Below are 26121 nucleotides of genomic sequence, written 5' to 3'. Positions count from 1 at the left end.
CTAATATTTCTACACACGACAAATTACGCTACAAGCAAGATCTTTTCACCGGAAAAAGGCGTTTTCTGTGAACGAAACATACAGCGACAACCTTGGTTCATGAAGCCTTGATTACATTAATGCCTGCGAATAGTTTACTGGTTCCTTTGTACCTGCTGGTCGGAAAATTCTTAAGACGGTCCCTAACATTGTTAGTGTACATTTGCTGTCCCATAATATCTTTAATTATTGTACTAGGTACACGGTTTCTAGGGCTTCTATAATGCTCTTCATATTTATTACCTGTCTTATCGAATTTACAGAACACGCATATTTAGCTGCTTTGTCTCGGAAGCCCATTGAACCATAACCATCACTGCTTCAAGTGCATAACGATTGCTGATCTCCGTCTATATGTGAACACTGTTTAAAAGCAATTATGTATATCATCAACAAATCTAAATAAATTGGTGTTTCCGTCATGTTTGCGTTTTAGAAGTTTGTGTCCAGGCGTGAGTATTGCACTTATATCAAATTGCGGTTTTCTTTGGCGTATTCTGTTACTTCTGTAAATAAAGGGAAAATATGTCACTAATCACATATGTATATATTGCAATGGGGCGCAAGGACTTATAAAAACAAGATACGACACATAGAATTCGTAAAGAATATGAGTACTGAACAAAGCATTCGATTCCATATAAATTACGTTACAAGCGACACTCGTAGAAAACTGAAAATTCATAAACATTAGCCTCACATTGGTTAAGGCAAAAATGTTATAATGAAGATATGATGCATAGCTTCGTCGTCGCACTTCTCTCGCGACACACATTTCTTCACTTAACGGTATATTCGACTCGTAATACCATGCAAGCTTTTGCGAAACTGACATATCTTCTAGCGCGTTGTTTTCCATCACAGGAGAGTGACTACGTGTGTTGACATACAAATGTGACCAGTAAGCATGGTCCGTGCGTCAATTATTTTAAGTTTGTCACAGTAAAAGTGACGTACCGCAAGTGCAGCACACCATACAATTTCCTACTTTCGTAAGCAATAAGTGTGCCAATTTTATAGGAATGACAGTTTTGACAAATGTCACAAGATATTTTGAAAATGCGATTGGTAGGTTGCAGAGCGTTATATACTCAGAATAAGATTTTGCACATAGGCACACATTCTGTGCGATATTCCCGTAGCTGTTGACAGTGGCCAATAATTAGTAATTTTCGCCTTTGGCTTTTCCGTGTCTTTTTTTTCCAGTTGAATACATAGATGTCCACTTTACGTTGTGGTTGACATGGCTTTTAGCGCCGCTTCTGCTTACCTTCATGTTGCCTCTAGTCATATTTTTAATGTTCTATATGAATGCCGTTATACTCTACATTTACAAGCTACATAGGTAAGTTGAAGTTTTTCTTCGGTAGTTTCAATTTACTAATTTAAAAGGTATTTAAGTGAAGAATTTCCTCGAAATTAAACTTATTTTCCTTGACTGGCACTCTGTTTATCGATTATGTGCGAAAAGGGCAGTCTTTTTCTGAGCAGATATCACATTTTTGCCTGTACTCTCCACACAATGTTTATGTCATAGACTTTAACCTGAAGCCTGCAATAAATAGAGAATTTTTATGACGAATACTGTATTTAATAAATTATTGCACAGGACAAAATATGGGAAAGATATGCCTGTAGCCATATATATTGCTTGTAAATTGGAAGACAGATGCCGTTACTTGTGAGACAAGATTTATCTCAGATGACAGAACTCTGAAACATTCTTTGCACACCATTTTCCCAGTGTAAAGTTATACTGATTTATTTTATTGGGATTTTGTGTTCTAGGACTGCAATGCAAAATAATGAAAAAGCTACAGTGTGGAATAACATTTATAACACTGTGTATCATATAGTTCAAGGAAGACAGTAAAATACTGTAATAGTTGTGGAGTGTGCTTTTACTAGGAAATGTTTGCATGCACAGAATATTTTCCGAGGGAAACTTGAGTATCTTTGTAGAAAATAATTTATTTCTACCGATAGATATTTTATGTTACATTTCTATGTCTAAAAGTTGTTTTCAACATTTATAGCTGCCAAAGTATGACACCAGCTTGGTTTCTTTTTGTAAGTGGAAGCATATGCCTTTTTGTGGCATTGCAAAGAGCCTTCTAAGAGGACTTTTACAGTGTAATGCATTGAACAAGATTAAATAATAACACAATAAAAGTGCCACAAACTACCATCCAGCTGTCAGGAAAAGAGGCTCCACAAATGTGTGCCCTGCCACTAAATATAATAAAAAGATCTAAAGCACAAATAATTTGTGTGTTTACCTGTGTGAAGTCAGTCAATCTATGTTCTGCTTTTGTAATGATCATACAACTTGTTGGTGAAGCTATTTAGAATTGAACAGCTTATAGAACATAAGAGAATATGCTTTTTGTTAATGCTAAATGTCCCAGGACTGTTTGAGAAATGCTACAGGTGGTATCCCAAAAGATGTCCTGATTGTACCAAGCCCTTACGACCCGTCTTTGCAAATATTGTGAGAAAAGTTTTAAGGACTTTTATTCTTCACTGGAGGTGTGAAGAATAAAAGACAAAAACTTGAAAGAATGAGAACTGATTGGAGAAATGCAACTAATATTTTAGCAATGATAACACACAAAACATCTGTCACTGTTGGGCAACTTGTATGTTCTGTGAATCTCTGGAAATTGAAAAGTGGTGGTGCATTTCTGTGCAAGATTTTGTTTATGGATGAAGCATTTACAAGCCATGGACAAATCGGTCTTCATTGTATGCACTTACTGATGAACTGAAAATCCACAGAGAAATGGATAAACAATGATCTTTATCTGTCAGCATGGCTGTGGGCTTTTCAAAAATTATGCCATTGCTACCTGTTTTATTGATGGGATTCTAAATAATCACAAATGTCTGCAGTTCTTAATGGATATGTTTTCACAGTCATTAAAGGACATCCCACTGGACAAAAGGTAATCTGTATGATGCCAGTCCCTCCCAATCTGCACAGGTAATTGCTGTTCTAGAGTGTAAAAGAAATTGATACATTTTCCATAACATAACATTCAGAAATTGTTGGATTGGTCATTTAGGAAACACAAAATTGCATGTATGCTTGCCAGACTTGACATCTCACGACTTTAATATGTAGGGAAAATAAAAAAAAAAAAAGTTTATAAGAAAAACGTGAAATGCTGCATAATGTGTGTCTACACTATGAAAATTCCCGATGAAGTTCAGCATGCAATATTATCTGTAGATGATCACTTTATTGACTGTAAAAATGAAATACAGTCCAAAAGGAGAACTACATATATTAAGTCTGATTTTGATATGATTTCAAAGTGGTGCATTGATTGACAGCTACTTTAAATGTTCAAAAATGTAAAATTCTTCACTTCACGAGACAAAACAAAAAAAGGTATATCTGACGAATATAGTATTAATGAGTCATAGTTGGAATCTGTAAACTCGTGCAAATACTTGAGTACAACACTTAGTAGGGACATGAAGTGGAATGATCACTTAGGCTCATTCATGGGTAAAGCAAGTAGCAGACTTTAGTTTTTTAGTAGAATACTAGAGAAATACAGTCTACAAAGCAGATTGCTTACAAATCACTCGTGTGACCAATCCTAGAATATTATAATATGTGGGATACGTACCAGATAGGACTAGCAGGAGATATCGAACATATACAGAGAAGGGCAGCACGAATGGTCACAGGTTTTCTTGAACAGCAGGAAGGTATCACTGAGATGTTGAAAGAACGAAACTGGCAGACTCTTGAAGATAGACAGAAACTATCTGAAGAATGTCTACTAACAGTTTCAAGAGAAGACTTTAAATGATGTCTCTTGGAAAATACTAAGACCTCCTAAATATCACCCCCAAAGGGATCATGAGAATAAGACTAGATTAATTCCAGCACACACAGAGGCGTCTAAATAATCGTTTTTCCTGTGCTCTATGTATGTATGGAACGGGGAAAAGACCAAATAACTGGTACAGTGGGATGCCCCCTCTGAAAATGATTTTCACAGTGGTTCGCAGAGTGTGGCTGTAGATATAAATATCAGTGCCCAGGATCAACATTTTGAGCGCCTTATTCATATTAATAAACACATTAATTATTCCCGAGTTATGTTTTTGGTACACTGGGACAAATGTTGTGGGAGCTCTGCTTCTAATGACAGACAGTGATGTATTGCACTGTTATTTTGTTACTAAATGATATGTTAAATTTTTCTTTCCAGTTCCACAGAATAAGGTATATAGGCCCAGTATTTAAATTAAAATGCCACTGTTGTAATTCAGTGTAATTGGATGGATAAAAAATTTACTCACCAAGTGTTGGCAGGAAAACACCCATATAATAATTAAAAAAAGGTTTTACTTATGTGAGCTTTTGGAGCTGCTGGATCCTCCTTCTGGCAGAAGTATTGAAGGGGAAGGCTAAAGGGTGAAGGGAAAGGTACTGGAGAGGTTTGGGAAAAGGAGTAGAGGTTGGAAAAATCACCCGGAACCCCAGGTCAGGGGGGGATGAGAAGTAAAGACTGATTGTTGGGGACTACACTAGACGAGATTTGCAAGCGTGAGAGCTTCAAGGTGGAAGACAAGGTAATATGCAAGGCAGAGGTTACTGCTAGAACATTGTGCACAAGTTAATAAGAGTGCAAAGCTAACTACACTGTGTATTACAAAGGTTGGAGGGGGATGGCAAAAAATAGACAGGTCAGAAAATGAAAGATGTAAGAAACTAAAATGAAGTGAAGAATGGAGTAGTTCTGTGAAGAAATGCTGAGGTGGGAGAAATTAACATAAATTATTGATACATAATCAGATATAAAAAAAATTACTTAAGCGACAGCAGGAGAACACACATGTAAAAAAAGCAAGCTTTTGAAGCCAGTGGTTCCTTCTTACGACAGAAGGGCTTCCATAAGTAAAAATTTTGTGTGTGTGTGTGTGTGTGTGTGTGTGTGTGTGTGTGTGTGTGTGTGTGTGTGTGTGTGTGTTTTCTCCTGCCGGTGCGTGGTTAGTAGACTTTTTAACCTATCCAACTACATTATATTGTCAAACATTGATTAATTTCAGTGTCATAATTCGGTAGCTAAAAAAGTAAAAAATTACTTTCCTATGTCAAATAATTCCACAAATTGTCCACTGTGACTTAGCAAAAACTACAACTCGATATATTTATATATTTGTGTGTTCTGGTTATAATGTACTCATTCTGGATACATTTTGCTTGCCTGGAATAGGTCTCTCACAGAGTGAGAGTGGGGGGGGGGGGGGTGGCAGAAGAGGCGAGAGAGGGAGAATTACTGAGTTAGATGACACTGTGGTCAAGAAAATGGGCTTGTAGTCAACAGGACCAGAGCTCAAATTCCTGTCTCTACATCCAGATTTCGTTTTTTTATGTTTATCGAAAAACACTTAAGGCATATGCTGAGATAATTCCTTTTAAAATATGGTTTCTGTTTTTTTCCATCCTTTTCCAGTCTCCAGTTTGTACTCCATGTGTAAGTACCTAGTCATTCAGTGTCTTAAACCCTGATGTTCCTTGTTTCAAAGGAATTTCATTTCAGCTACTTCTATATTTATGTGAGGAAGTCCACACCTTTCACATCTATGCAATACTGTGGGCACTATTACTTTTGTACAGAATCTCAGCAGTGTGTCCTTTCTGGTGATGTTCGTTAGTGTTTTATGTATTGTACTACATATGTGACAGGAAACTGATTGATTATCTGAGCGACTAGTTTTAAATATCTGGGAAGAATGTGATAAGATAAAATTCAAAAGTAATGTTCAATATGCTGAGAAAGTTTTCAAGTTGTAGGAAAGTTCTCCCACTACCCACCACAACCAGCCCATCTGCCACGAAATAGAATTGGCACTGTCAGTCTAGTAGGCAATATGTAGTGGCATAAGTGTGTGTCTGTGTGTGTGTGTGTGTGTGTGTGTGTGTGTGTGTGTGTGTGTGTGTGTGTGTTTTGTTTGACAAGGAAGGAACTCCTCAAATCCTTGTTGACAAAAAAGCTAAACAAAGTCACTATGAGTATAAGGAGAGTGATGAGAAAAGTGTTCCATGAATTTCAAACTAAAATTTTGTCAGTCAGTCTGATGAAAAGGTCTAAGAAGTTTTGGTCTTGCATAAGAACAGAAAATCAGTAAATGGATCAAAAGCATGTATTCAGTCATTCATACTGGCACTGAAACAGAAGATCATGGGCATAAGGCACAAATTCTTTATTCAGTCGTCCAAAGTTGTATCACTGTGGAAGATTGTAAAATGATTCCTTCTTTTAATCATTGCACAAACGCTGAAATGTCAGGATACTGAAAAGTTATTGTAGGATAGAAAAGTAAGTAAAATCACTCGACTGGGAAAAAGACAGTTATACCTGAGAAATACCTGTATGATTCTATGCACGTCATCTGAAAGAACTTGCTCCCCTTGTAACAGGAGCTTATCATTGGTAGCTGGTGCAACATTATCATTGGTAGCTGGTGCAACAAAGGATTCCAAGCAATTGGAAAAAGCTACTGGTTATTATTATTGTTATGAAATGTCGTTGGACACACACTTGCAGTTATAGGCCTATGTTGCTCAGGTCAGTTTGTTGTAGAGTTATGAAACAAATTTTATACTTGCATATCTCGACATTTTTAGAGAGCTAAATTCTCTTCTATAGTAATCTATTAAGATGGCTTTCGCAGACATGATATGGAGCACACTGTATTCATCCATATGGCATAGACAATAGTACCTGCTTTGATTTTATGTTCTTTGACTTGAAAAAGACATTTTATATAATTCCTCACTGTTGTTTATGAACAAAGTATGGGTGTACAGAATATTAGACAAGCTTCCTGACTGGATGCAGGACTATATAGAACTTTTTAAATGGGTGAAATTGTCAGATGTAAAAGTAATTTTTGGGGGTATTCGTAGGCAGTGTTGTTGGAGAGTTGCTGTTCCCAATATAAGAGTAGTTGGATGGAAAACTTGGAAGCTCTATGAGTAAGTTTGTTTAAAAGCAGGTGAAGGAGGTCTCAAGTGAAAGAGCTTGTGAAAACTGACAGTGATTGTAGCCATTTTCATAGAAGGCTTTTTGTTGGTGACTCACTTCTTATGGCAGATTTATGGCATCTGAGATAGCTTTGGCAAAATGTGCAGTGTTATTTTGAACACTGCTTTTCTGTGTAAATGGTGTTGCTGAGAGAATGCAGTCCGCATTGGCGGGTTTTCTATAGCCAATATGGGTGAGACATTTGGAGCTTCATTTGGTGTGTGAGAATATCAACATTAATTGGTTGCTGAAGATACATAACTGTAATTAGTTTTAAGGCACCCAGCAAAAATGTAGCAATTCATGAAGACAAGAAAGGTTTTAGAATGTCACGCATACATAAGATATTTTGTGAGGGTGGCTATTGGTTACCTCAGCAAATGGTGTACACTGTAGGGCAACACACTATTCTGAGAAATTAGCCTCAGCAGAACATATTTAATGAAATGGATAAAAAATTGCATCTTATAGCGCCTCTGTAATTTTGGGGAGAATTGGTTTCTGTGGAAAACACTTTCAGTAAAGACAGTGGCCTGCTACACTGTAAAATGTAGGGTTCTAGGACACAGTTTTTCTCTGTTGATATGTTGCAGTAGAGTGAATACATCACTGCAGAGTAAAACATTTGTGAGGGCAGTCAGAATTTGTTTCTGGGTGTCCTGTACTCATGTGGAGACTGAAAGATTCATTTATGTATAATTACCTATTTTTACTGTCTACTACTTTGATCCAATAACTCATTAAACTGGTCATGTGGTATTATTGATAAAAATAATCAAACATAATTTAAGGATGGGTTCTGGAACTCTTATTTCAGTGTGATCTGTTGTAATCATCTGTAACATATGCTATGATCTAAGTAAAATCAAATGGTGGCAAGTCCAGGATGGAATAACAATAATATGGAAAAGCATAGATCACTACTCACCACAAAGAGGAAGTGTTGAGTTACAGAGAGGCACGAAGACAGAATGCTGAAAATATTTAAATTCCAGAAAAAGTCTTTCTTCCGAAGTAGAAAAAAAGTACACACACACACACACACACACACACACACACACACCACATACATATGTCTGAGGTGCCCTCTGCAGATGACATACCACTGCCACACGCACGGCCTTTTGAAAGTACTTGCATGCGTCACTGCATTTCTCCGCTCGTAGGGAGATCATGGATTCTTAAGACGTCCATACTGTCCTCCTCGTCCTCTGTGTTCTGGCTAAGGTGGCATGTTGCGGGTCAAACCATACGGCAACACTCGTGACCCCAGGGCTGTTCCATGTCGACCTCGGGCGTTGGCTCTGGTGACGGTGCTTGTGATGCTGATCATACTTTTATCAACAGTTGCTTGGGCTTAGGTGACAGAATTGCTGACAATTGTATTGGAAGCATTAGAGGAACTGTTAGTTCGACCACTGAGGATGAATGCCCTTGCCCATGTAGAAGTGGAGGACCGGCAGCAGCAGGTGGTGTGATGCCCGATGTGAACGGGCTCGGAGGCAATGGTTTGACATCAGGGGGCACCCAACCGTCCACATGAAGGCAAAGCTAATCACGGTGCCTCGAGCAGAGGCCATCCTCTATGCAGATGTCACAGTCACCGCCCTCATCTGGCGATGACAGCTGGAATCCATTCAGGGCACGTCTGAAACCGTGCACTCACAGTCACTCCCGGCCAGCAGAGGCATGGCGGCTGGATGGGTTGATGTCCAGGTGTTGGACACAGGAAGTGTAGCAGTGTCCTCGGCTGGTGCCCTTGGAGTAGCTCCACTGGGCTGTTCTTGCCGAATGGCATGCAAGAGTACTAGGAGAGAAATGGATGTAAGGCAATGTCAGACAAAGAATTGGCAATGTACTTTTTAGCTGAGTTTTTAATATTTACACTAGGTGGGGTGAGAGTGTGATAAATACCACAGGAATCACAAAATGCCGCCAACTCTTGCGATGAAAATTGTGGACTATTATCAGACACTAACATCGTAGACGTAGAAGCGACTCAGTAGCAGAAACATGTTGATGCAGGGTTTGAGACCCTCACAAGTAACTTCAGACCCAAGATAAAGGATAGAAGGAAAAAAAAATGACATGTTTGTAAATTACACTTCAAACTGGAGGATGCCAAAAGAGTTTGCAAATGTCCCTCGGTGGAGGCATGGGAAACTACAATATCATCCAGATAGTTTGCACAACCCATCAACAGACACTGGAACTTATTTCAAAAAACGTTGAAAATAGTGGGAGCATTGGCGACTCCAAAAGGCAACCACAAGTATTGGTACAGCCTAAAAGGATTATTGACAACCAACGTATCACGACACTGCACTGAACATATATTTAAAAGTTGTGCAGCATTAGTTGAGTTTAGTGAAACTAAACTTCTAATTGCTGTTGTTTATAGGTCCTCTATCTCCGACTTCAGAGCATTTTTGCTTAAGCTAGAGAGGGTTCTTGATTCACTTTGTAGGAAGTACCAGAAAGTAGTTATATGAGGTTACTTCAATATTGATTTTCTATATGATTGTGCAAGAAGAAGGATGTTGGTAGATCTCCTAAATTCATATGATCTGATGCATGCAAACTTTTTTTTTCCTACTAGTGTGCAGGGGAATAGTAGCACAGTCATAGACAATATTTTTATTCATTCTTCATTACTAGATGGGCATTCTGTTAGTAAAAGGGTGAATGGCCTGTCAGACCATGATGCACAAATTTTAACACTAAAATGTTTTCGTACTCAAACCAATGTCATATTTAATTACAAACTACGTAGGAAAGTTAATCCAACAGCAATAGAGAGTTTTTCAAAACTTGTCAAGGAACAAGAGTGGCAAGATGTTTATAGCGCCGACAATATAAATGATAAATACAATGCTTTCCATAACACATTCCTCATGCTCTTTGAGAGTTGCTTTCCATTAGAATATCCTAAACGGGGTACTAGCAGTAATGGACAGCCCAGTTGGCTGACTAGTGGGATAAGGATATCATGTAGAACAAAGCGGGAATTATATCTAAATGTTAAAATTAGCCACAATCAAGCTACAGTAGCCCATTACAAACAGTATTTTAAGGTGCTTAAAAATGTTATTAGCAAGGGAAAAAGTATGTGGTATGCAAATAGAATAGCTAATTCACAGGATAAAATTAAAGCCATATGGTCAGTTGTGAAGGAAGTGTCTGGTCAGCAGCACAAGGTCGATGATATAAAGTCAGTTCGCAGTAATAATATTTCTGTTACTGATAAATCAGATTTATGTACAGTATTTTACAATCATTTTCTGAGCATTGCTGGTGAATTAAATAAAAATTTAGTTTCTACAGGAAATCATATAAATTTCTTAGCAAATGCCTTTCTGAGATTGACGTCTGAAATACTCCTCTGTGATACAGACAAGATGGAGATTGAGTCAATAATTAAATCATTGAAGACTAAGGACTCTCATGGTTATGCTGGAGTGTCTAGCAGAATATTACAGTACTTTGCTGCACATGTTAGCCCTGTATTTAGCCATATTTGTAATTTTTCCTTTAGGAATAGTCGGTTTCCTGAGCGATTAAAGTACTCAGTTGTAAAGCCGCTTTATAAAAATGGAGAAAGGGATAATGTAGATAATTTTAGACCTATTTCTATGCCATCAGTGTTTGCAAAAGTTATCAAAAAGGCTGTGTATGTGTATCACACGATTTGCTATCAAATGTACAGTTTGGCTTTAGAAGTTGTTTGACAACTGAAAATGCTATATTCTCTTTTCTCTGTGAGATACTGGATGGGCTAAACAAAAAGTTTTGAACGCTTGGCATATTTTTTGATTTAACAAAGGCATTTGACTGTGTTGATCTCTCAATATTTCTCCAGAAGTTGGATCATTACGGAATAAGGGGAGTAGCTCACAATTGGTTCACCTCTTACTTTAGCAACAGGCAGCAAAAGGTCATTATTCACAATGTTGATAACGGCTGTGATGTGGGATCTGAGTGTGGGGTACTGTCAAGTGGGGGTGCCCCAGGGATCAGTTTTAGGGCTGCTCTTGTTCCTTATTTATGTAAATGATATGCCCTCTAGTATTATGGATAACTCTAAAATATTTCTGTTTGTTGATGACACTAGCTTGGTAGTAAAGGATGTTGTGTGCAACATTGACTCGGTTTCAAGTAGTGCAGTACATGACATCAGTTCATGGCTTGTAGAAAATAAACTAACGTTACATCACAGTAAGACTCAGTTTCTACAGTTTATAACACACAATTCAACAAAACCTGACGTTTTAATCTCACAGAACGGGTATATGATTAGTGAAACTGAACTGTTCAAATTTCTAGGTGTTCAGATAGATAGTAAGCTGTCGTGGAAAGCCCACGTTCAGAATCTTGTTCAAAGACTTAATACTGCCATTTTCACTATTCGAACGGTATCAAAAGTGAGTGATACTTCGACACGTAAATTGGTCTACTTTGCTTATTTTCATTCACTTATGTCGTATGGTATTATGTTTTGGGGTAACTCTTCCCATTCTAGGAGGATATTTTTGGCTCAGAAACGGGCAGTTCAGGCAATAAGTGGTGTGAGTTCACGAACCTCTTGTCAACCTCTGTTCACGAGTCTGGGTATTTTGACATTGGCCTCTCAATGTGTATATTCCTTATTGTCGTTTCTTGTTACCAATACTAGTTTATTTCCAAGAACAAGCAGCTTTCACTCGGTTAATACTCGCCAGAAATCAAACCTCCATTTGGATCGGACTTCATCACCTATTGTGCATAAAGGTGTGCAGTATACTGCTGCATCCATTTTCAATAAGCTACCACTCGAATTCAAAAATCTTAGCAGTAATCCACGCGCTTTCAAATCGAAACTGAAGAGTTTCCTCATGGGTCACTCCTTCTATTCTGTCGAGGAGTTCCTTGAAAAATTAAGCTGATTCTCATTGTATTGCTGATAGCGTTCACTTAAACTTGTGGAATGACTTTTTTCAGGTTCATGAACATTTATTTTTATCTGTTATTACTTTTATGTTGTAAGTTCATGTACTGACACATTCCATGACCTTGGAGATTTGCTCCTCAATTTGGTCCTACGGAACTTAACGTGTAAATAAAATAAATAAATAAATAAAAATACTTTGTGACTCTGTATCTAAAAAAAGTTGTTAGTAGGCTTCTGACAATTAAATTTTTGAGAAATATTGACCACCCGGTAACTCAGCAAAGAGTTCGTCCAGGTGCACTATCGGGAATGTGCATTCACAGAAACTTTAAAATCGCCACAGAGGCATGACTGGTCCAACAGTTTCTTTACTATAATTAAGGGTTAGACCATTCACTTGATGCAATAAGCTGAACAACAGATTCTGTGAGCCAGTGTAATTCATCTTTGACTTGTTCCCTGAGTGTCACTGGAACCAGACAGGCCCAGAAAAAATGAGAGCGAGCAGAAGGTTTCACACTAATTTGCAAATAGAAACTGTTGGCACACCCCAATCCAAGAGAGAACAAAGAGGAAAACTTGGAATGTAATGCATCTGTCTGCAGATGCTCAGACATTAAATTCTTGTCATCTGAAACGGTAAAACCAAACAACTTAAAAGCATCTAATCCAAAAAGATTCTCCATATGTGCATTATCTACAACAAGAAATGTAAGTAACCAGACTACTGTTTTATAGGTCACCGGGGCAGAGAATTGGCCAAAATAGGAATGCTCTGCTTATTGCAATTTGCTAACTTTTGTGACAGAGGGAGAAGCGGAGGGGAGCCCAAGTCCATATAAGTTTGTGAGTTTAACTAGGTTACCACAGCATGTGCAGAACTTTATGAAAAACCATAACATCAGTGAAAAGCTTTGTTTGGTGTAACAGAAATAGCCGATACAATGTTTACATCCATATCAACAATAGGACCTTTGGATTTTTGCATTACAAACAGAAGCAATGTGACCTTTTCTGATACAATTGACAGGTAATCCAGCGCAGTCTGGGTGCTTGTGGTTAATGAAACAATAAGGGCAGGCCGAGAGCATGAAGCATGTATGTTGCTGTTGACTGGCCTGTTTACTCTGTTGGTGGAGCTGCTGCTGAGAACGAGGCCAGCTGCCTTGATGCTGTGATCGTGTGCAGACTGCCACCACTGTGTCTTCCCCCTGAGAACTATCTGAAGCTTGACCCTGAAACTTATCAGAAGCTTGGTGTGGAGGAGAAGGTTGGATTGCCAATACCTCCCACTGTGACTCAGTCTGATTACCAACAGCTTGTGACACCTTGAACAACTGTGCGGTGGCTAAAACCCTGGAGAGGGCTTGATTTCCACACTGGAGAGCACACTTTCACACCTCATGATCCAGAATTAATGAATGATAGTATCTCTCACCATCTGATCAGCATGTGACTCTATGCACATCGGACACAACATGATGACGTAATCTGTGGAGTTGAGCTGCCCATGCTTGATAGGATTCATGTGGTTGCTTCCTGCAGAGGTGAAATTCAACCCAGGATGCAATAACATGGTTGTGCTTACAGTAGTACTTTGAAAGAAGTTCACACATTTGGTTAGATGTTAAAGAAGACAGGTCTTGCAAAGGGGCGAGTTGGCATAGGACTTAATACATCCTTGGTGATATCCTCGAAAGGAATAATGTAGGACATAAAATAGCATCAGTAATCCCTAAAGCTTGAAATTGTTGTCGCAGACATTTCTCGTATGCATCCCATTCCTCGACAGACTCATTGTATGTAGTAATTGGAGGCAGATAAACCAAGGGGTCTTGGAGGGCAAAACAGCAGGTGACACAGACAGACAGACAGACAGACAGACAGACAGACAGACAGACAGACTGACTAGACAAAACAGAAGCTAGTGATTGAAGTATTTGAATTTGATCGTCCAGTGCCTGTGATTCGTGGTGCAGTGCTGAGTGAATGATTCTTGCTGTTCAACAACCAACATAAAATGTCCTCTGTATCATCGAGAGAATAAATGGACGACCAACTATAGTACAAATTTGTGCAGACAACAGGGCCACACTCATTGCTAGTTGTGTTGTAATTAGGTATCAGTATAACACAACCAGTACACTGTAAACAACTTCATTCCACAGAAGCATTAACAACTTGAAAACAGTATTTAAGTAGCGTTCAGCAGGAACCAATTATGTACACAAAAACATAAGTAAAAACAAATATAAGCATGAAATATCGCGACAAACTAAATTACGTTTAGAGCATAAAATTATAGGTTAACTCCCAACACCAAGCGAGGTGGCACAGTGGTTAGACGCTGGACTCGCATTCGGGAGGACGACGGCTCAATCCCGCGTCCGGCCATCCTGATTTAGGTTTTCCGTGATTTCCCTAAATCGCTCCAGGCAAATGCCGGGATGGTTCCTTTGAAAGGCATGGCCAACTTCCTTCCCCGTCCTTCCCTAATCCGATGAGACCGATGACCTTGCTGTCTGGTCTCCTTCCCCAAAGAACCCAACCCAACCCCAACTCCCAAAAAAATTTCTCATCAACATCGTTTGGTTGCAGATGAAATGCTATCTGTAATAAATAATACACAAGTGGTCCTGAAAAACCTTGTAAAGTGATTGTAAAGGTATTAACAAAAAGAAATGAATTGTTGTTTGAACTAAATATCCACATAATTTTGCAATTGTTTAGTAAAAATGTTCACGTTGCAGATTAAATAAAACAGAAACCCACTGATAATGGCACAGAAGTGCTGAAATATGTTTGGGAACATGAAAAAAACGATGTTTTGCATAACTGACAGACCTTACTTCCATCAATTTGTACACAAAGTGATTGTAGAATAGATTGACCAGCCTTAAACATACTGGGGCCAATAGCAGGCTCTGATGGTGATCTCTCTCTCTCTCTCTCTCTCTCACTCACTCACACACACACACACGCACACACACACACACACACACACAAAAGTCTGAGGTGCCTTCTGTGGACAACATAGCACTGCCACAGTCACTGCAGGGATTTTTTGTTGTGGAAGGGCTGACAGTTGTCGAAATTCAGATACTGTTGGTGGTTTTAATGTGGACAGAGGTCTGGATGGAGTCATCAGAAAGGAGTAGTTAAACATCTGGGAAGGTGGGACACTGGGTTAAGGAGGACCAAGTGAAATGGGTTGGATAGAAAGGATTGAGGTTGTGAAGAAATAAGCATAAGGTGTTCTGGTCCTGAGTCCAGATCATAAAGATATAAAGTAGGTGTGTGCTAGGGTGTAGTTACTAAGGTGTATGACTAATGAGGTAGTGGGTTTGAAGTATGAAGCATGTTGGGAGAATTAGTGTTAAATAGTGGCAAGACTATATGGACATGACAGATGTTGGTGTACAGGGATGTGGTGCCAACAGTGACGAGTAGGGGTCCAGGAGGTAGAGGGATGTGGATGGTGGAGAGTTGACAAAAGAAGTGGTTGGTATGTATGATGTAGGAGGCTAGATTTTGGGCCATAGATCAGAGGTGTTGGCCATTGAGGGCTGAAATTCTTGCAGTGGGAGCACAATAACCAGCTACAATGGTGTGTCCAGGATTGTTGGGTTGGTAAATTTTTGGGAGCATGTGGAAGTTGGGTGTCTGGGGTGTCATAGTGGTGAGGAGGGAAATGAAGTCACAGGAGAGGCTCTAGGAAGGCCCTAAGGCTTTTAAGTAGGGCGTGGAAGTTATGTTGCACCTTTTGGATGGGATCACTGTGGCAGAATTTATTGGTGGCATAGTCAGATAATTGCTGGATTCAAACAGTGGTGGAAATTTGTCAGCAGGTAGGGAGGTTAGGTGAGGATATGCTATAGGCTGTGTATGGCTATCCTATCTTCTGCTGAAAGGTTTGTGTTCTTAGGAAGGGATGACCCGCAGAAGGATGGTGAGGCCAAGTTGGAGGTGAGGAATTCTGGAAGGTGACCAGGGGGTGGTTAGGTGTGAGGGTTGGAGGATCACGGTGGGACAGTGGTATGAACCAGAGAGGCAGGTTTAGTGTTGGGCTTTGGGTGGAGGGATTTGTGGCAAATAAGTGTTTCCATTGCAGGGTTGGGGAGAAGAAGAGCAGGTCTTTGACATGTCTAAGGTGGGTAAATTTGGTGTAGTGCTGGAGGTGAGGCCTTTGTATATAGCTGAAACTTCTGGGGAGCAGAGTATTTTTAGTGCAAAGATTAAAAACAGTGATGTATGACTCTTCAACTCTGGATTTAGTGGAGTGTTGGAAGGGAGTTTTGGTGGATGTTGCAAATGGAAAAGGTCACTTAGACGGGGTCTGGTTGCTACTAGGGGCTGATGACGAAGTAGGATAGTTTTTTGATAGTGGTGCCCTAAGGCAGGCTGAATGACTTATTACCCATCAAGTAGTACAAGCCCTAAATAACAAATTATCACCAGTTGGTATTTTTTTGTGATGTTTCCAAGGCATTTGACTGTGTGGATCATGTCTCTTAGAAAAACTCAGGTTTTATGGAATTGAAGGCTATACACACAGCTGGTTTGAATCATGCTTAGCGAAGAGAAAGCAAAAAGTTGTGCTGAATAACACAAATAATGTTGGGAGGGTGGTAAATTCTAGTGAACAGGGAGTTGCCACAAAGGGAGTCCCACAGGGTTCAATTTTGGGTCCTCTGCTGTTCCTTATTCATGTGAAAAAAACTTACTATATCCAGTTCTGTTCACCGAATAGTCATACCATCAATTGATATAACATATGAACAGGGCTCAGTTAACATGGTAGATTTCTCCAAATTTTTGGGTGTTCACATTGATGACAACTTGAACTGGAAGAAGCATATTACTGAGCTTCTCAAACAATTAAGTTCAGCTTCTTTTGCTCTTCATATAATCACTAGTCTTGGTAATAAACAGATCAGCCTCCTAACCTACTTTGCATATTTCCGCTCAATAATGTCTTATGGAATAGTTTTCTGGGGTAACTCACCACTTAGACGTAAAGTATTGATTGCACAAAAGAGAGCAGTGAGAATAGTAAGTGGTGTTCACCCAAGGACTTCATGTAGGCACCTATTCAAGGAGTTAGGTATCTTAACCGCACCGTCAGAGTACATATATTCGCTAATGAAATTCATTATAAATAATCCATCTCAGTTCGCAAAAAACAGTGATGTTCATACATACAACACTGGAGGAAAAAATGACCTTTCCTATCCGTTACTGAAGATGTCAGTTGCTCAAAAAGGAGTACATTATTCAGCAACAAAAATCTCTAAATCTAAAAATTTCAGTAATATTAATATTAGCAGTATTCATGTGAGTATATATATATATATATATATATATATATATATCTTGTAATCTGACTGCTTCCACATCATATCAATAAAATAATCATGAAAATGATCTACGGAACATGGCAGGCTTGATGGGATTAGACATGCAGCTGGACATAAGGTGCTTGATTTCAATGGCTGCTTCTTAACCTGGGTCATGTGGACCCTTCCCTCCACTATCAATTTTTCTTAACTATGCAGATGGGAGTTACCCTTACAGGATATTCTCCATTCCTGAAATCATCCCAGCTTCAATGTACAGTAATGTACTATCCCCCTACCCTCCATCCAACTGTTCCTGCCCCATCTGTCCTGTCACTTCCTCACAGTGTGCCTCCCATCACCTTCAGTGAGTCTTTTCCCCATCTCCACTCCTCTCCTTTCTGCTCCTGCTTAGTGGACTACTGTTTTATTAGGCTAGGCAGTAGTTTGAAGTCCTTTGATGAATGCTCGCCGGTCAGTACGTGAAATCAGACTGCGTACAAAATAGATACTTTGACTTTCAAAACTTTAACAGTAGATTGCCAAATTATTCTCAGCAAAGTTCCTGAATTTACTGCCCTCCAGTAAAGTTGACATACTCAAATTATTCTCAGAACTAAGAGCTGTTTGAAACCTGAAGTAGAAAACTCTGAAATATTGAGGTATGGAACATATTTGGAAGAGACAGATTAGATACCATAGTAGTAGGAGTGTTAATTGCAGTCAGCAAAAATATTGTAGCTATTAAGGTCAAAATTTAGTCTGACTGTGAAGTCATCCGCACTCTTGTAATAGCTCTAGATGAACTCAAGCTAGTTATTGGATGGTTTTACCAGCTATCCAATTCTGCCGTGACAGTTTTAGAATCATTCAGAGAAGGACTACACATAGTAGTGTGGCAATGTCCCAGTAATGTAGTATTAGTTGGCAACTTTAACCTTCCGTGTATAGACAGGGACACCTATGGATTCATTTCAGGTGGTACAAAGTGGCAGTCTTGTGAAGTACTTTTGAACACTTTTTCCAAAAAATGTTTTCAGCATCTATTTTGACAGGCCACGTGCAATAGAAATACTTTAGACCTTATAGCTTCAGACAGGCCTGACCTTATCAACAGTGTCAATATAGAGACAGGGAATAATGACCATGATGTCATCATAACAACAGTAAAGTTAACAAATCAATCATGAAGGCTAAGAGAGTATTTTTGCTAAAAAGAGCAGATTGGCAGTTGTTAGCATTCCACTTACAAAATGGACATCATGTAGTTCCAATACGATGGATGTAGAGGAATTAAGGACCAGGTTTAAATGGATTGTAAATCATGCTCCTGGAGAAGTGTGTGCTGAGTGAGTTTTAAGTACAGAAAGGACCCACCAGGGTTTAATAACATAATTTGGAAATTGGAGAGGAAGTGAAGACTGTTCTACTCTTGGCTCAGAAAAGAACCCACAGATGATGACAGCCCAAAGTTAGTAGAAATTCATGCTACAAGTGCCACAAAGAAACATGTTGTAATGTAATGTAAGTGGATTTCCATTAGAGTAGTAGGTAGGACCTGCATGTGGCTTACAGAAAAAGATTTTCGCGTGTTACGGAAAAAAGAGAAAAATAAAGCAATGCATACAGTTTCTGACACAGAACATAAATAAACATGATGTCTTATCAACAATCAGATAGTGTTGTAGAAAATTTCCACAACTGAAGACGGACAGAAAGCTTTGTTGGGAATGAAAATAGCATAACCTTTATGCAGAAAATTAGTAGTGTTGCCCACACTATCAAATATTCCCTGCCGTCACTGACACCCAGAAGCTTGTGTAATTTGCTTTTTTTGACTCCATTATGTCATATGGTGTCACATTTTATAGAACCTGTTCATTCACTAGCGCTTCAGTTATAATAATCAGCTCATATCTCAGATGTGGCAAGTTTTTCACCTTCAAAATTTTTGTAGGGACGGGAAATAAGTTGTCCAGTGTTCTGGATTTAACTCCAGACCCTCCTCCAGTGACTGTATATAACACTGCTTGTGTTGATTTGTTAACTGGGTAAGTGTGTCTCCCTCCACAGTGCATTTTGAAGGAATACACCACGTGCTTGCACATTGGAAGGACACATGTTACCGTAAAAAGTAAAAGCCACAGTTTATGAACTGGCATTAAGCCATACTTTCCACCACCCATGAGCTACTTCTGGTGTTTCTGTTTTGTTACATGTCATCTCACTGTACTTCAAAACCCATCTATGAAAACTGTGGCTGAACTCCGTACTGTGATATACATTGTGAACAACCTCCACTGTGCATACCACAACTGGCCATGGTTGCAGGTTTGCCTGATTTAAAATAGGAAGAAAAAATAGAGGAATATAATGTGAGGAAAAGATTGATTACTACTTTGACAGTCCTGTTGCAGTCAGGCACAATTAAGACAGTTGCACATTAGCATTCGATAGAAAAGAAAGAGAAACATGCGTGCGTTCATTCAAACAAGCAAGCACACCTCATACCCTCGTGACCATTGTCTCCGGCAGCTTGGACAGCATCACCCCAGCAAGCATACATAACACACACATGACCGGGCTGCCGAGCTGCCAGATATGATGAATGTTTTTGTGTTTCTCTTTATTTTCCTTACAAAGGCTGTAGCCAAAAGCCAACGGGTAATTGTTTTTTAATTTGGCCTGTCTGTAACGTAATGAGTCATCTTTATGGTGAGTAGCCATCACTCTTTTTTCTTACATTGTTGATATTCCAACGTAGAGTTTACATTGTTTGATAGAGGCATGTAAAATTAGTTACTGTCATACTTCAAAACCCGAAAAAGAGGCAACTTTTCATCCAATTCATATGATAACAAATTTTACAAATTTAGAAGTCATAAACTACATATCAAAATGGTAAACAACTGCTGACGGCTGCGCCGGTGCCGTTCTGCCCATGTGGGCAATTGCAGACGGTACACCACATTTTAACGTCCTGTCCAAATTTTAATACACTGTGCGTTGATCTTGGCCTGCCATGTACTCTGGATGCCATTTTAGCGGATGACACAGGAGCAGCTGCTCGCGTTCTTCGTTTTATCCACTTGACAAACCTGTCTAAGGACATTTGATTATGCTGTTTTCTTTTAATCTCTTGCCTGTTAATGTGCCTTTTATAGTGTTGTCCCTTTTAGTTGCTGTTTTAACCTTGTGCCTTGCAGTGCATTCATAACTTAGTCTGGGCACTAATGACCACTGTAGTTGTGCGCCCTAAAACCACAAAAACTGGTAAACTGTTCGAACAAAGGTTGCACCTACGTTGAATGCCACTCATTCTGTGCAAATGGATACAGCTGTGCTGATGTAGCTGGAGGTATTCCATCCTCCTCCAGCTTCACTGGAGAAAATGTCCCTCCCCCTCTCCCCACACCACCCCATATTTTAACTGATCCACATGCAAATAAAATCAATGGGAGGAAGGAGTACAAGCATAGGTCCTTGACATGGTTCAGTCATCCTTGTATCCAGATATACAGCACGAAAGCTTTCATGAGAATTTCAGACCTCCAAGGGAAAAAGTGAGAGAAGGAAAGGAAAAGATGTAAATCAGAAATATTTTTGACAGTACCTTTTTCTGGTGAATCTTTGTTTACGGTAAAACTACCTGTAAATGTGAATGTTTCACTGCTTTTCACTTTTGGTACCCCAACTCCCTGTTCTCTTTTTAATGATCATACAATGGAATTATTACAGTTATTACTGCCAATTCGTGGAACTCTAGCAAGTGATGTTCCTCTTCTCTGCCATTTATGTTGCTTTCAAGAATTGTGGTTATTGGGAGATTGCCGTCCTACAGTCAAAAACTACCACATTTTTAGTAACAACTGAACTAATGCAGTGAGGGCTGTTAGGGGCATTTGCATGTTGTTACAATTATGTACTTTTAGTGGGCAGGTGCTATTGAACACCATACTGAAAGCTGTAACTGTTGGGCTTCGATTGTCTGACTGACTTGGTAACAATTTGCAACTTATAAACTGCCACCTACATCCCCACCAATGTACAGGTATATCGCATCAGGAGCCAGAAGAGTTATGTTTGCTGTTCTGTTCAGTTTGACTTGATTTATGTACTGGAGATTTTAATATTATTTCCTCATTACATTCTTGTTGTTCAGTTGTGTCCATGTGTAAGACTATGACACACTTTATCTCCTCCTTGTGTGATTATTGCTCTCAGGAAATTTAAAACTGTTTCTCTGGCTTCTGTTGACTAATATACTAAAGACCTTTGGAAAGTCCTGGATGGAATAATAACTATATGGAAATGATAGACTGCTTTTTACCGCATAGAGAAGGCCATGCACAACTCACACACAACCACTGTCTCCAGATATTGGAGCACAACTTTGTTGCTCCAGTATGTGGAGACAACAGTCAAGTCTGTGTGAGTTGTGCTTGTGTGAATGTGTGTGTTTTCTATTTTGGAAGAAGGACTTTGAAAGCTTAACATTTTAGCAGTCTTTTTCACTGCACCTGTCTGTGACTCAGTGCCTCCTCTGTGTAGTTAGTAGCATTCTGTCCATTTCCTATAGCTGTTACGTGAAACCTCTCATATTTATGATCTGTATGTTTTGATAAACATAACACCACATCAACTGGATAACATTAATCTTCTGTCAGATCATAATGTCCAGCATGAAACCTCGGCACACAAGTCTGTCTACAGAATGAATATGAATGAAACATAACTATTGTCAAAAATATACATGTATTTTCCAAGGACTTGGCACGTCTCCAAAGTAGGCCGGCAATGCTAGGAGCATCCATGTTCATGTTCACGCAGTAACTTCCTCTTGTGTCCCGTATTGAAGAGACACCATCCTCCAACATGATTCTCCACATGCAAATAAAATAACAGAGCCACATAGTATTTGGGCTCTTCTTTACGGTAGCTTATTTTATGATTTTCTTCATGAGTAGCATTAATTGGTAAGAATTCACAGGGATACACATAAATTCTCTAGAGTGGTGTGTAACACCACAGCTCTTTTACCTTGCTTTGTGATTTCAATATACACTGTTAGTACAGATCAGCTAGTTGAGCAAGTCTTCTTGGGTTTTTGGCTTTGTCAGAATATAGGGATACCAACACATTTTATTTTACTGCAGATGGCTTAATACTTTGCAGACCTAGACTTGTAGCTGTGACACAAAGGCATGTCCACAGTGATTTGTAAAACATCCGTCTGTTACCTAGTCATTTAATGAATGCCATACTTGAAACCCACTGTGCTTATTTGTGGTAGTCGCCACAAAGTGCGAAGATACCTCCCCAGGCAGCATACACAATCAAATGCTTCACCACCTTGGTGAAATAGCAGACAAAGTATTCTGATGATGATTAACAAGATTTGACAAGAGGGGATTTTTTCCACTCATAGACAGAAAGTATCACTATGCCAATATTGAAACCTGTTAAAAACTGTCACAATACAGATAGCTACAGACTGATAACTTTAACCCTATGCAAACTGCTGAATAAGGGGCTTTGTTAGTGTCTGGAAGATAAGAAATTTGCTTTTGCCATTTCAATGTGGCTCTTGAAGGTCTCCTGACCACCTTTTATGGTTGGGTTGATGATCAGGGAGGCCTTTTGTGCATAGTCGACACCTGGTAGAGGTCTTCGATTTACAAAAGGCATACAGTACAACATGGCAGTTAAACACCTTAGCCATGTTGTATGGGTAGTGCTTCTGAGACAGTCTACCAATTTTTATTAAAAATTTCTTATCCTATCGGCATTTCTGCATTAGACTTGATATAGTACGTAGTAATCAACATGTACAAGAAAAAAGGGTTCCAGTGGTTTCACTCTTGAGTGCTAATCTCTTTGCATTTGTCATTACCCAATTTTCTGGTATTGCAGGACCAAATGTATCACCACCATTGTCCGTTATTGATTTTTTTTTCTGTACTTTAATTCAACATCACTGTGCTCAGCAGAATGTCACCTTCAGACAACCAATCAAGAGTATTGTTTTTTACCAATAAAATCATAAAATCTATGGTCATACACTTCTGCAGAATTCAATCCATACAACCACATCTTGAATTCTACCTGGATAACCAACTGTGGGAAGTGGTATATCACATTTGCTTTTAGGACTGCAGTTTATCAAAACTGACATAATTACCACATGTAAAGCAGCTCAATATGAACTGTGTGTGGAAATTTAAAGTCCCTACCCTTCCTTTGGAAACACTTATTGGGGAGCAGAATAACAGATTCTAGCAAAATTTTATCAGTATTTGATTTTAGCGTGATTAAACCATTTATGTGCCACTTACTGTTTGGCAACACTTTCCATTTCAGGCCTATTAGACTGTGTGCGCCACAATGGTGTCCACCTTGTGTCTGTAACTTCATGTGAGACCTATGAATCATGTGAGAACAGGGAGGAGAACAGGGGTTAGACTAGAAGACATGCAACAGGGGCTCTTTTTTTGCCCACAACTTGGGCACAACATACAGAGATTCCCATGTGGTGTATCCCCAGACCAGACTCTAATATCCATCACTGTAAGTTTACTCTTTCCTTCAAGACTGCACAACCCTTAGCCTGAAATATACCAGTGGCTACCAGGACGATGAGAAAGTCGGCTATATATTTGAGAACAAACATTTTTACGGAAAACAGCTCACTGAATACAGCATCTACATGGAAGAATTGGCAGCAGTACACAGAGCTCCCTCACACGTGAAACCTCAACCTTCAATAAATATTCTCCTGCTCAACAACTCTCTTAGCAGTTTAAATGTGATTGAAAATTACTGTGCAACTCATTTATTTGTCTTGACAATTTTGTAAAGTTTTATGCCACTTCGAAAATATAAGAACCTTTGTAGTATGCATCTGGATGTTGAGCTACCTAAGCATTCAAGGGTATGGTCATGCCGATATATTAGTTGAGGAAATCTCCACAATGGTCCTGCAGCTGATACAAATCCTGTATGCTGACTCGGATACCGAATCTTATAAAAGTAAAAAGAAAAGGAGATGATCAACATCCAACCCAACAAACCAAAAACAGTAAGACATTCTCCAAAAAGTGGAGAATGTCGCTTCATCCTCTTCAAAGAGACTCAGTATTGGTCATACCTACTTTGCACACAGCTGCATATTGTGGAAGGAGAACACTACACTGGAGCTACCCTGACTGCTGTAGGAGTACATGTTCTTATTTAGTATAGCAACATGTCTCACTTCTTTCTACTGTACAGATGAAAGATATTCACAGAGAAACATGATTTTAATTAGTAGTATAAAAAGGACCACCAACTGTGTGCACATTTATTGAATTTATATTGATCAGCTAGAACATTGTGACCACCGACCCTACTATAGATATAAATTTGTGTAAGTGATAACAGCGTCACCTGGCAAGGTATGACTGATAGCAAGACATACGTGCGGGGCGTGTAGCATCAGAGAGTGTTCTGTTCTTGTGTAGAATGTGGAAGGCACATTGTCTATCTGAGTTTGGCCAAGGGTAGATTGTGATAGCCCGGAGGCTCGGCATGAGCATTTTGGAAATTGCTAGATTTGTCGGGTGTTCAAGGAGTGCCGTGGTGTCTTCAACACGTGGCAAAACCAAGGTGAGACCACATCCAGATGTTATGGGGTTGCATGGCCACTCCTTATTACAGATGTTAGACATCATAGGCTAGGCAGACTGGTGGAGTGGGACAGGCAGTGAACTGTGGTGCATCTAACATCAGACTTTTAATGCTGGGCAGAGTGCAAGTGTGTCTGAACACACAGTGCACCAAACACCCCTAACAATTGGCCTTTGCAGACTGATGGGTGTGCCAATGTTAACACCACATCTGAACTACAACTGAAATGGGCACATGGCCATTGGCACTGGATGTTGCTACTGTGGCAGAGAATTTGATGGTCTGATAAATCCCAATACCTTCTTCATCATACCAATGGGAGGATATGAATCCACAGTCTTCCTGGTGAACAGCTTCTTGACAACTGTACTGAGGGACAAAGACAAGCTGATGGCGGCCCCATTGTGCTGTTGGGAATATTCACGTGGGCATCTGTGGGCACAGTGGAGCTCGTGCAAGGCACCTTGATAGCCAACGAGTGTAGTACACTGGTTGCAGACCATGTACACTCCTTCATGATCATCATGTTTCCAACTGGCAGTGGCATTTTTCAACAAGATAATGCACCATGTCACAAGACCAAGAGTGTGATGTAGTGGTTCGAGGAACACAGTGGCAAGTTCTGATTGATGTGCTGGTCTCCCCAAATCACCAGATCTGAAGCCGATCAAGTAAAGCTGGGATGTGATTGAATGTGGTGTCAGCTCAACTCATCCCTCCCCCCCCCCCTCCCCCCTCCGTAGAATTTACCAGAATTCGGTGGCTTGGGTGTACAGATGTGGTGGCGCCAACTCCCTCCAGTGCCCTACCAGGGCCTTATTGCTTCCATGTCACAGTGTGTTGCCACTGGTATCTGTGCCAAACGTGGACATACTGGCTATTAAGTAGGTGGTCATAATGTTATGGCTGATAGGTGTATATACAGATGTAGAGAGAGAAATTTGAGCACATTCATCAGCAAGTTGTGACAATGAGTCTTTGCTTGCGATGGAGAAGTCGTTTACAATTTGCAGTTGCGCTTTGGATATGTTATGTACTCCAGAGAAGAAGGGATCTGATGACGATGGTCTAGCTTCAGAAAAAACAAGCTTAAGTTATGTAA

The 26121-nt window shown here is 39.6% G+C and overlaps 1 protein-coding gene across 2 annotated transcripts in view; it reads left to right on the top strand.

Annotated features, from left to right (window-relative positions):
- The first annotated feature begins 909 nt into the window (after window positions 1–909).
- Window positions 910–26121, top strand: part of LOC124802773 (transmembrane protein 68) — a 124416-nt gene continuing 99204 nt past the window's right edge. For both annotated transcript variants that reach the window (XM_047263769.1, XM_047263767.1), the window contains exons 1-2: window positions 910–1107; window positions 1246–1384. In XM_047263769.1, the coding sequence (XP_047119725.1) occupies window positions 1062–1107; window positions 1246–1384 (185 nt within the window). In that variant the 5' untranslated portion in view covers window positions 910–1061. The remainder of the gene's footprint in view (window positions 1108–1245; window positions 1385–26121) is intronic.

Source organism: Schistocerca piceifrons, chromosome 6, assembly GCF_021461385.2.
Source record: "Schistocerca piceifrons isolate TAMUIC-IGC-003096 chromosome 6, iqSchPice1.1, whole genome shotgun sequence".
In the NCBI taxonomy this organism is placed as follows: Eukaryota; Metazoa; Arthropoda; class Insecta; order Orthoptera; family Acrididae; genus Schistocerca; species Schistocerca piceifrons.
This window is presented reverse-complemented; position numbering and strand designations above follow the sequence as displayed.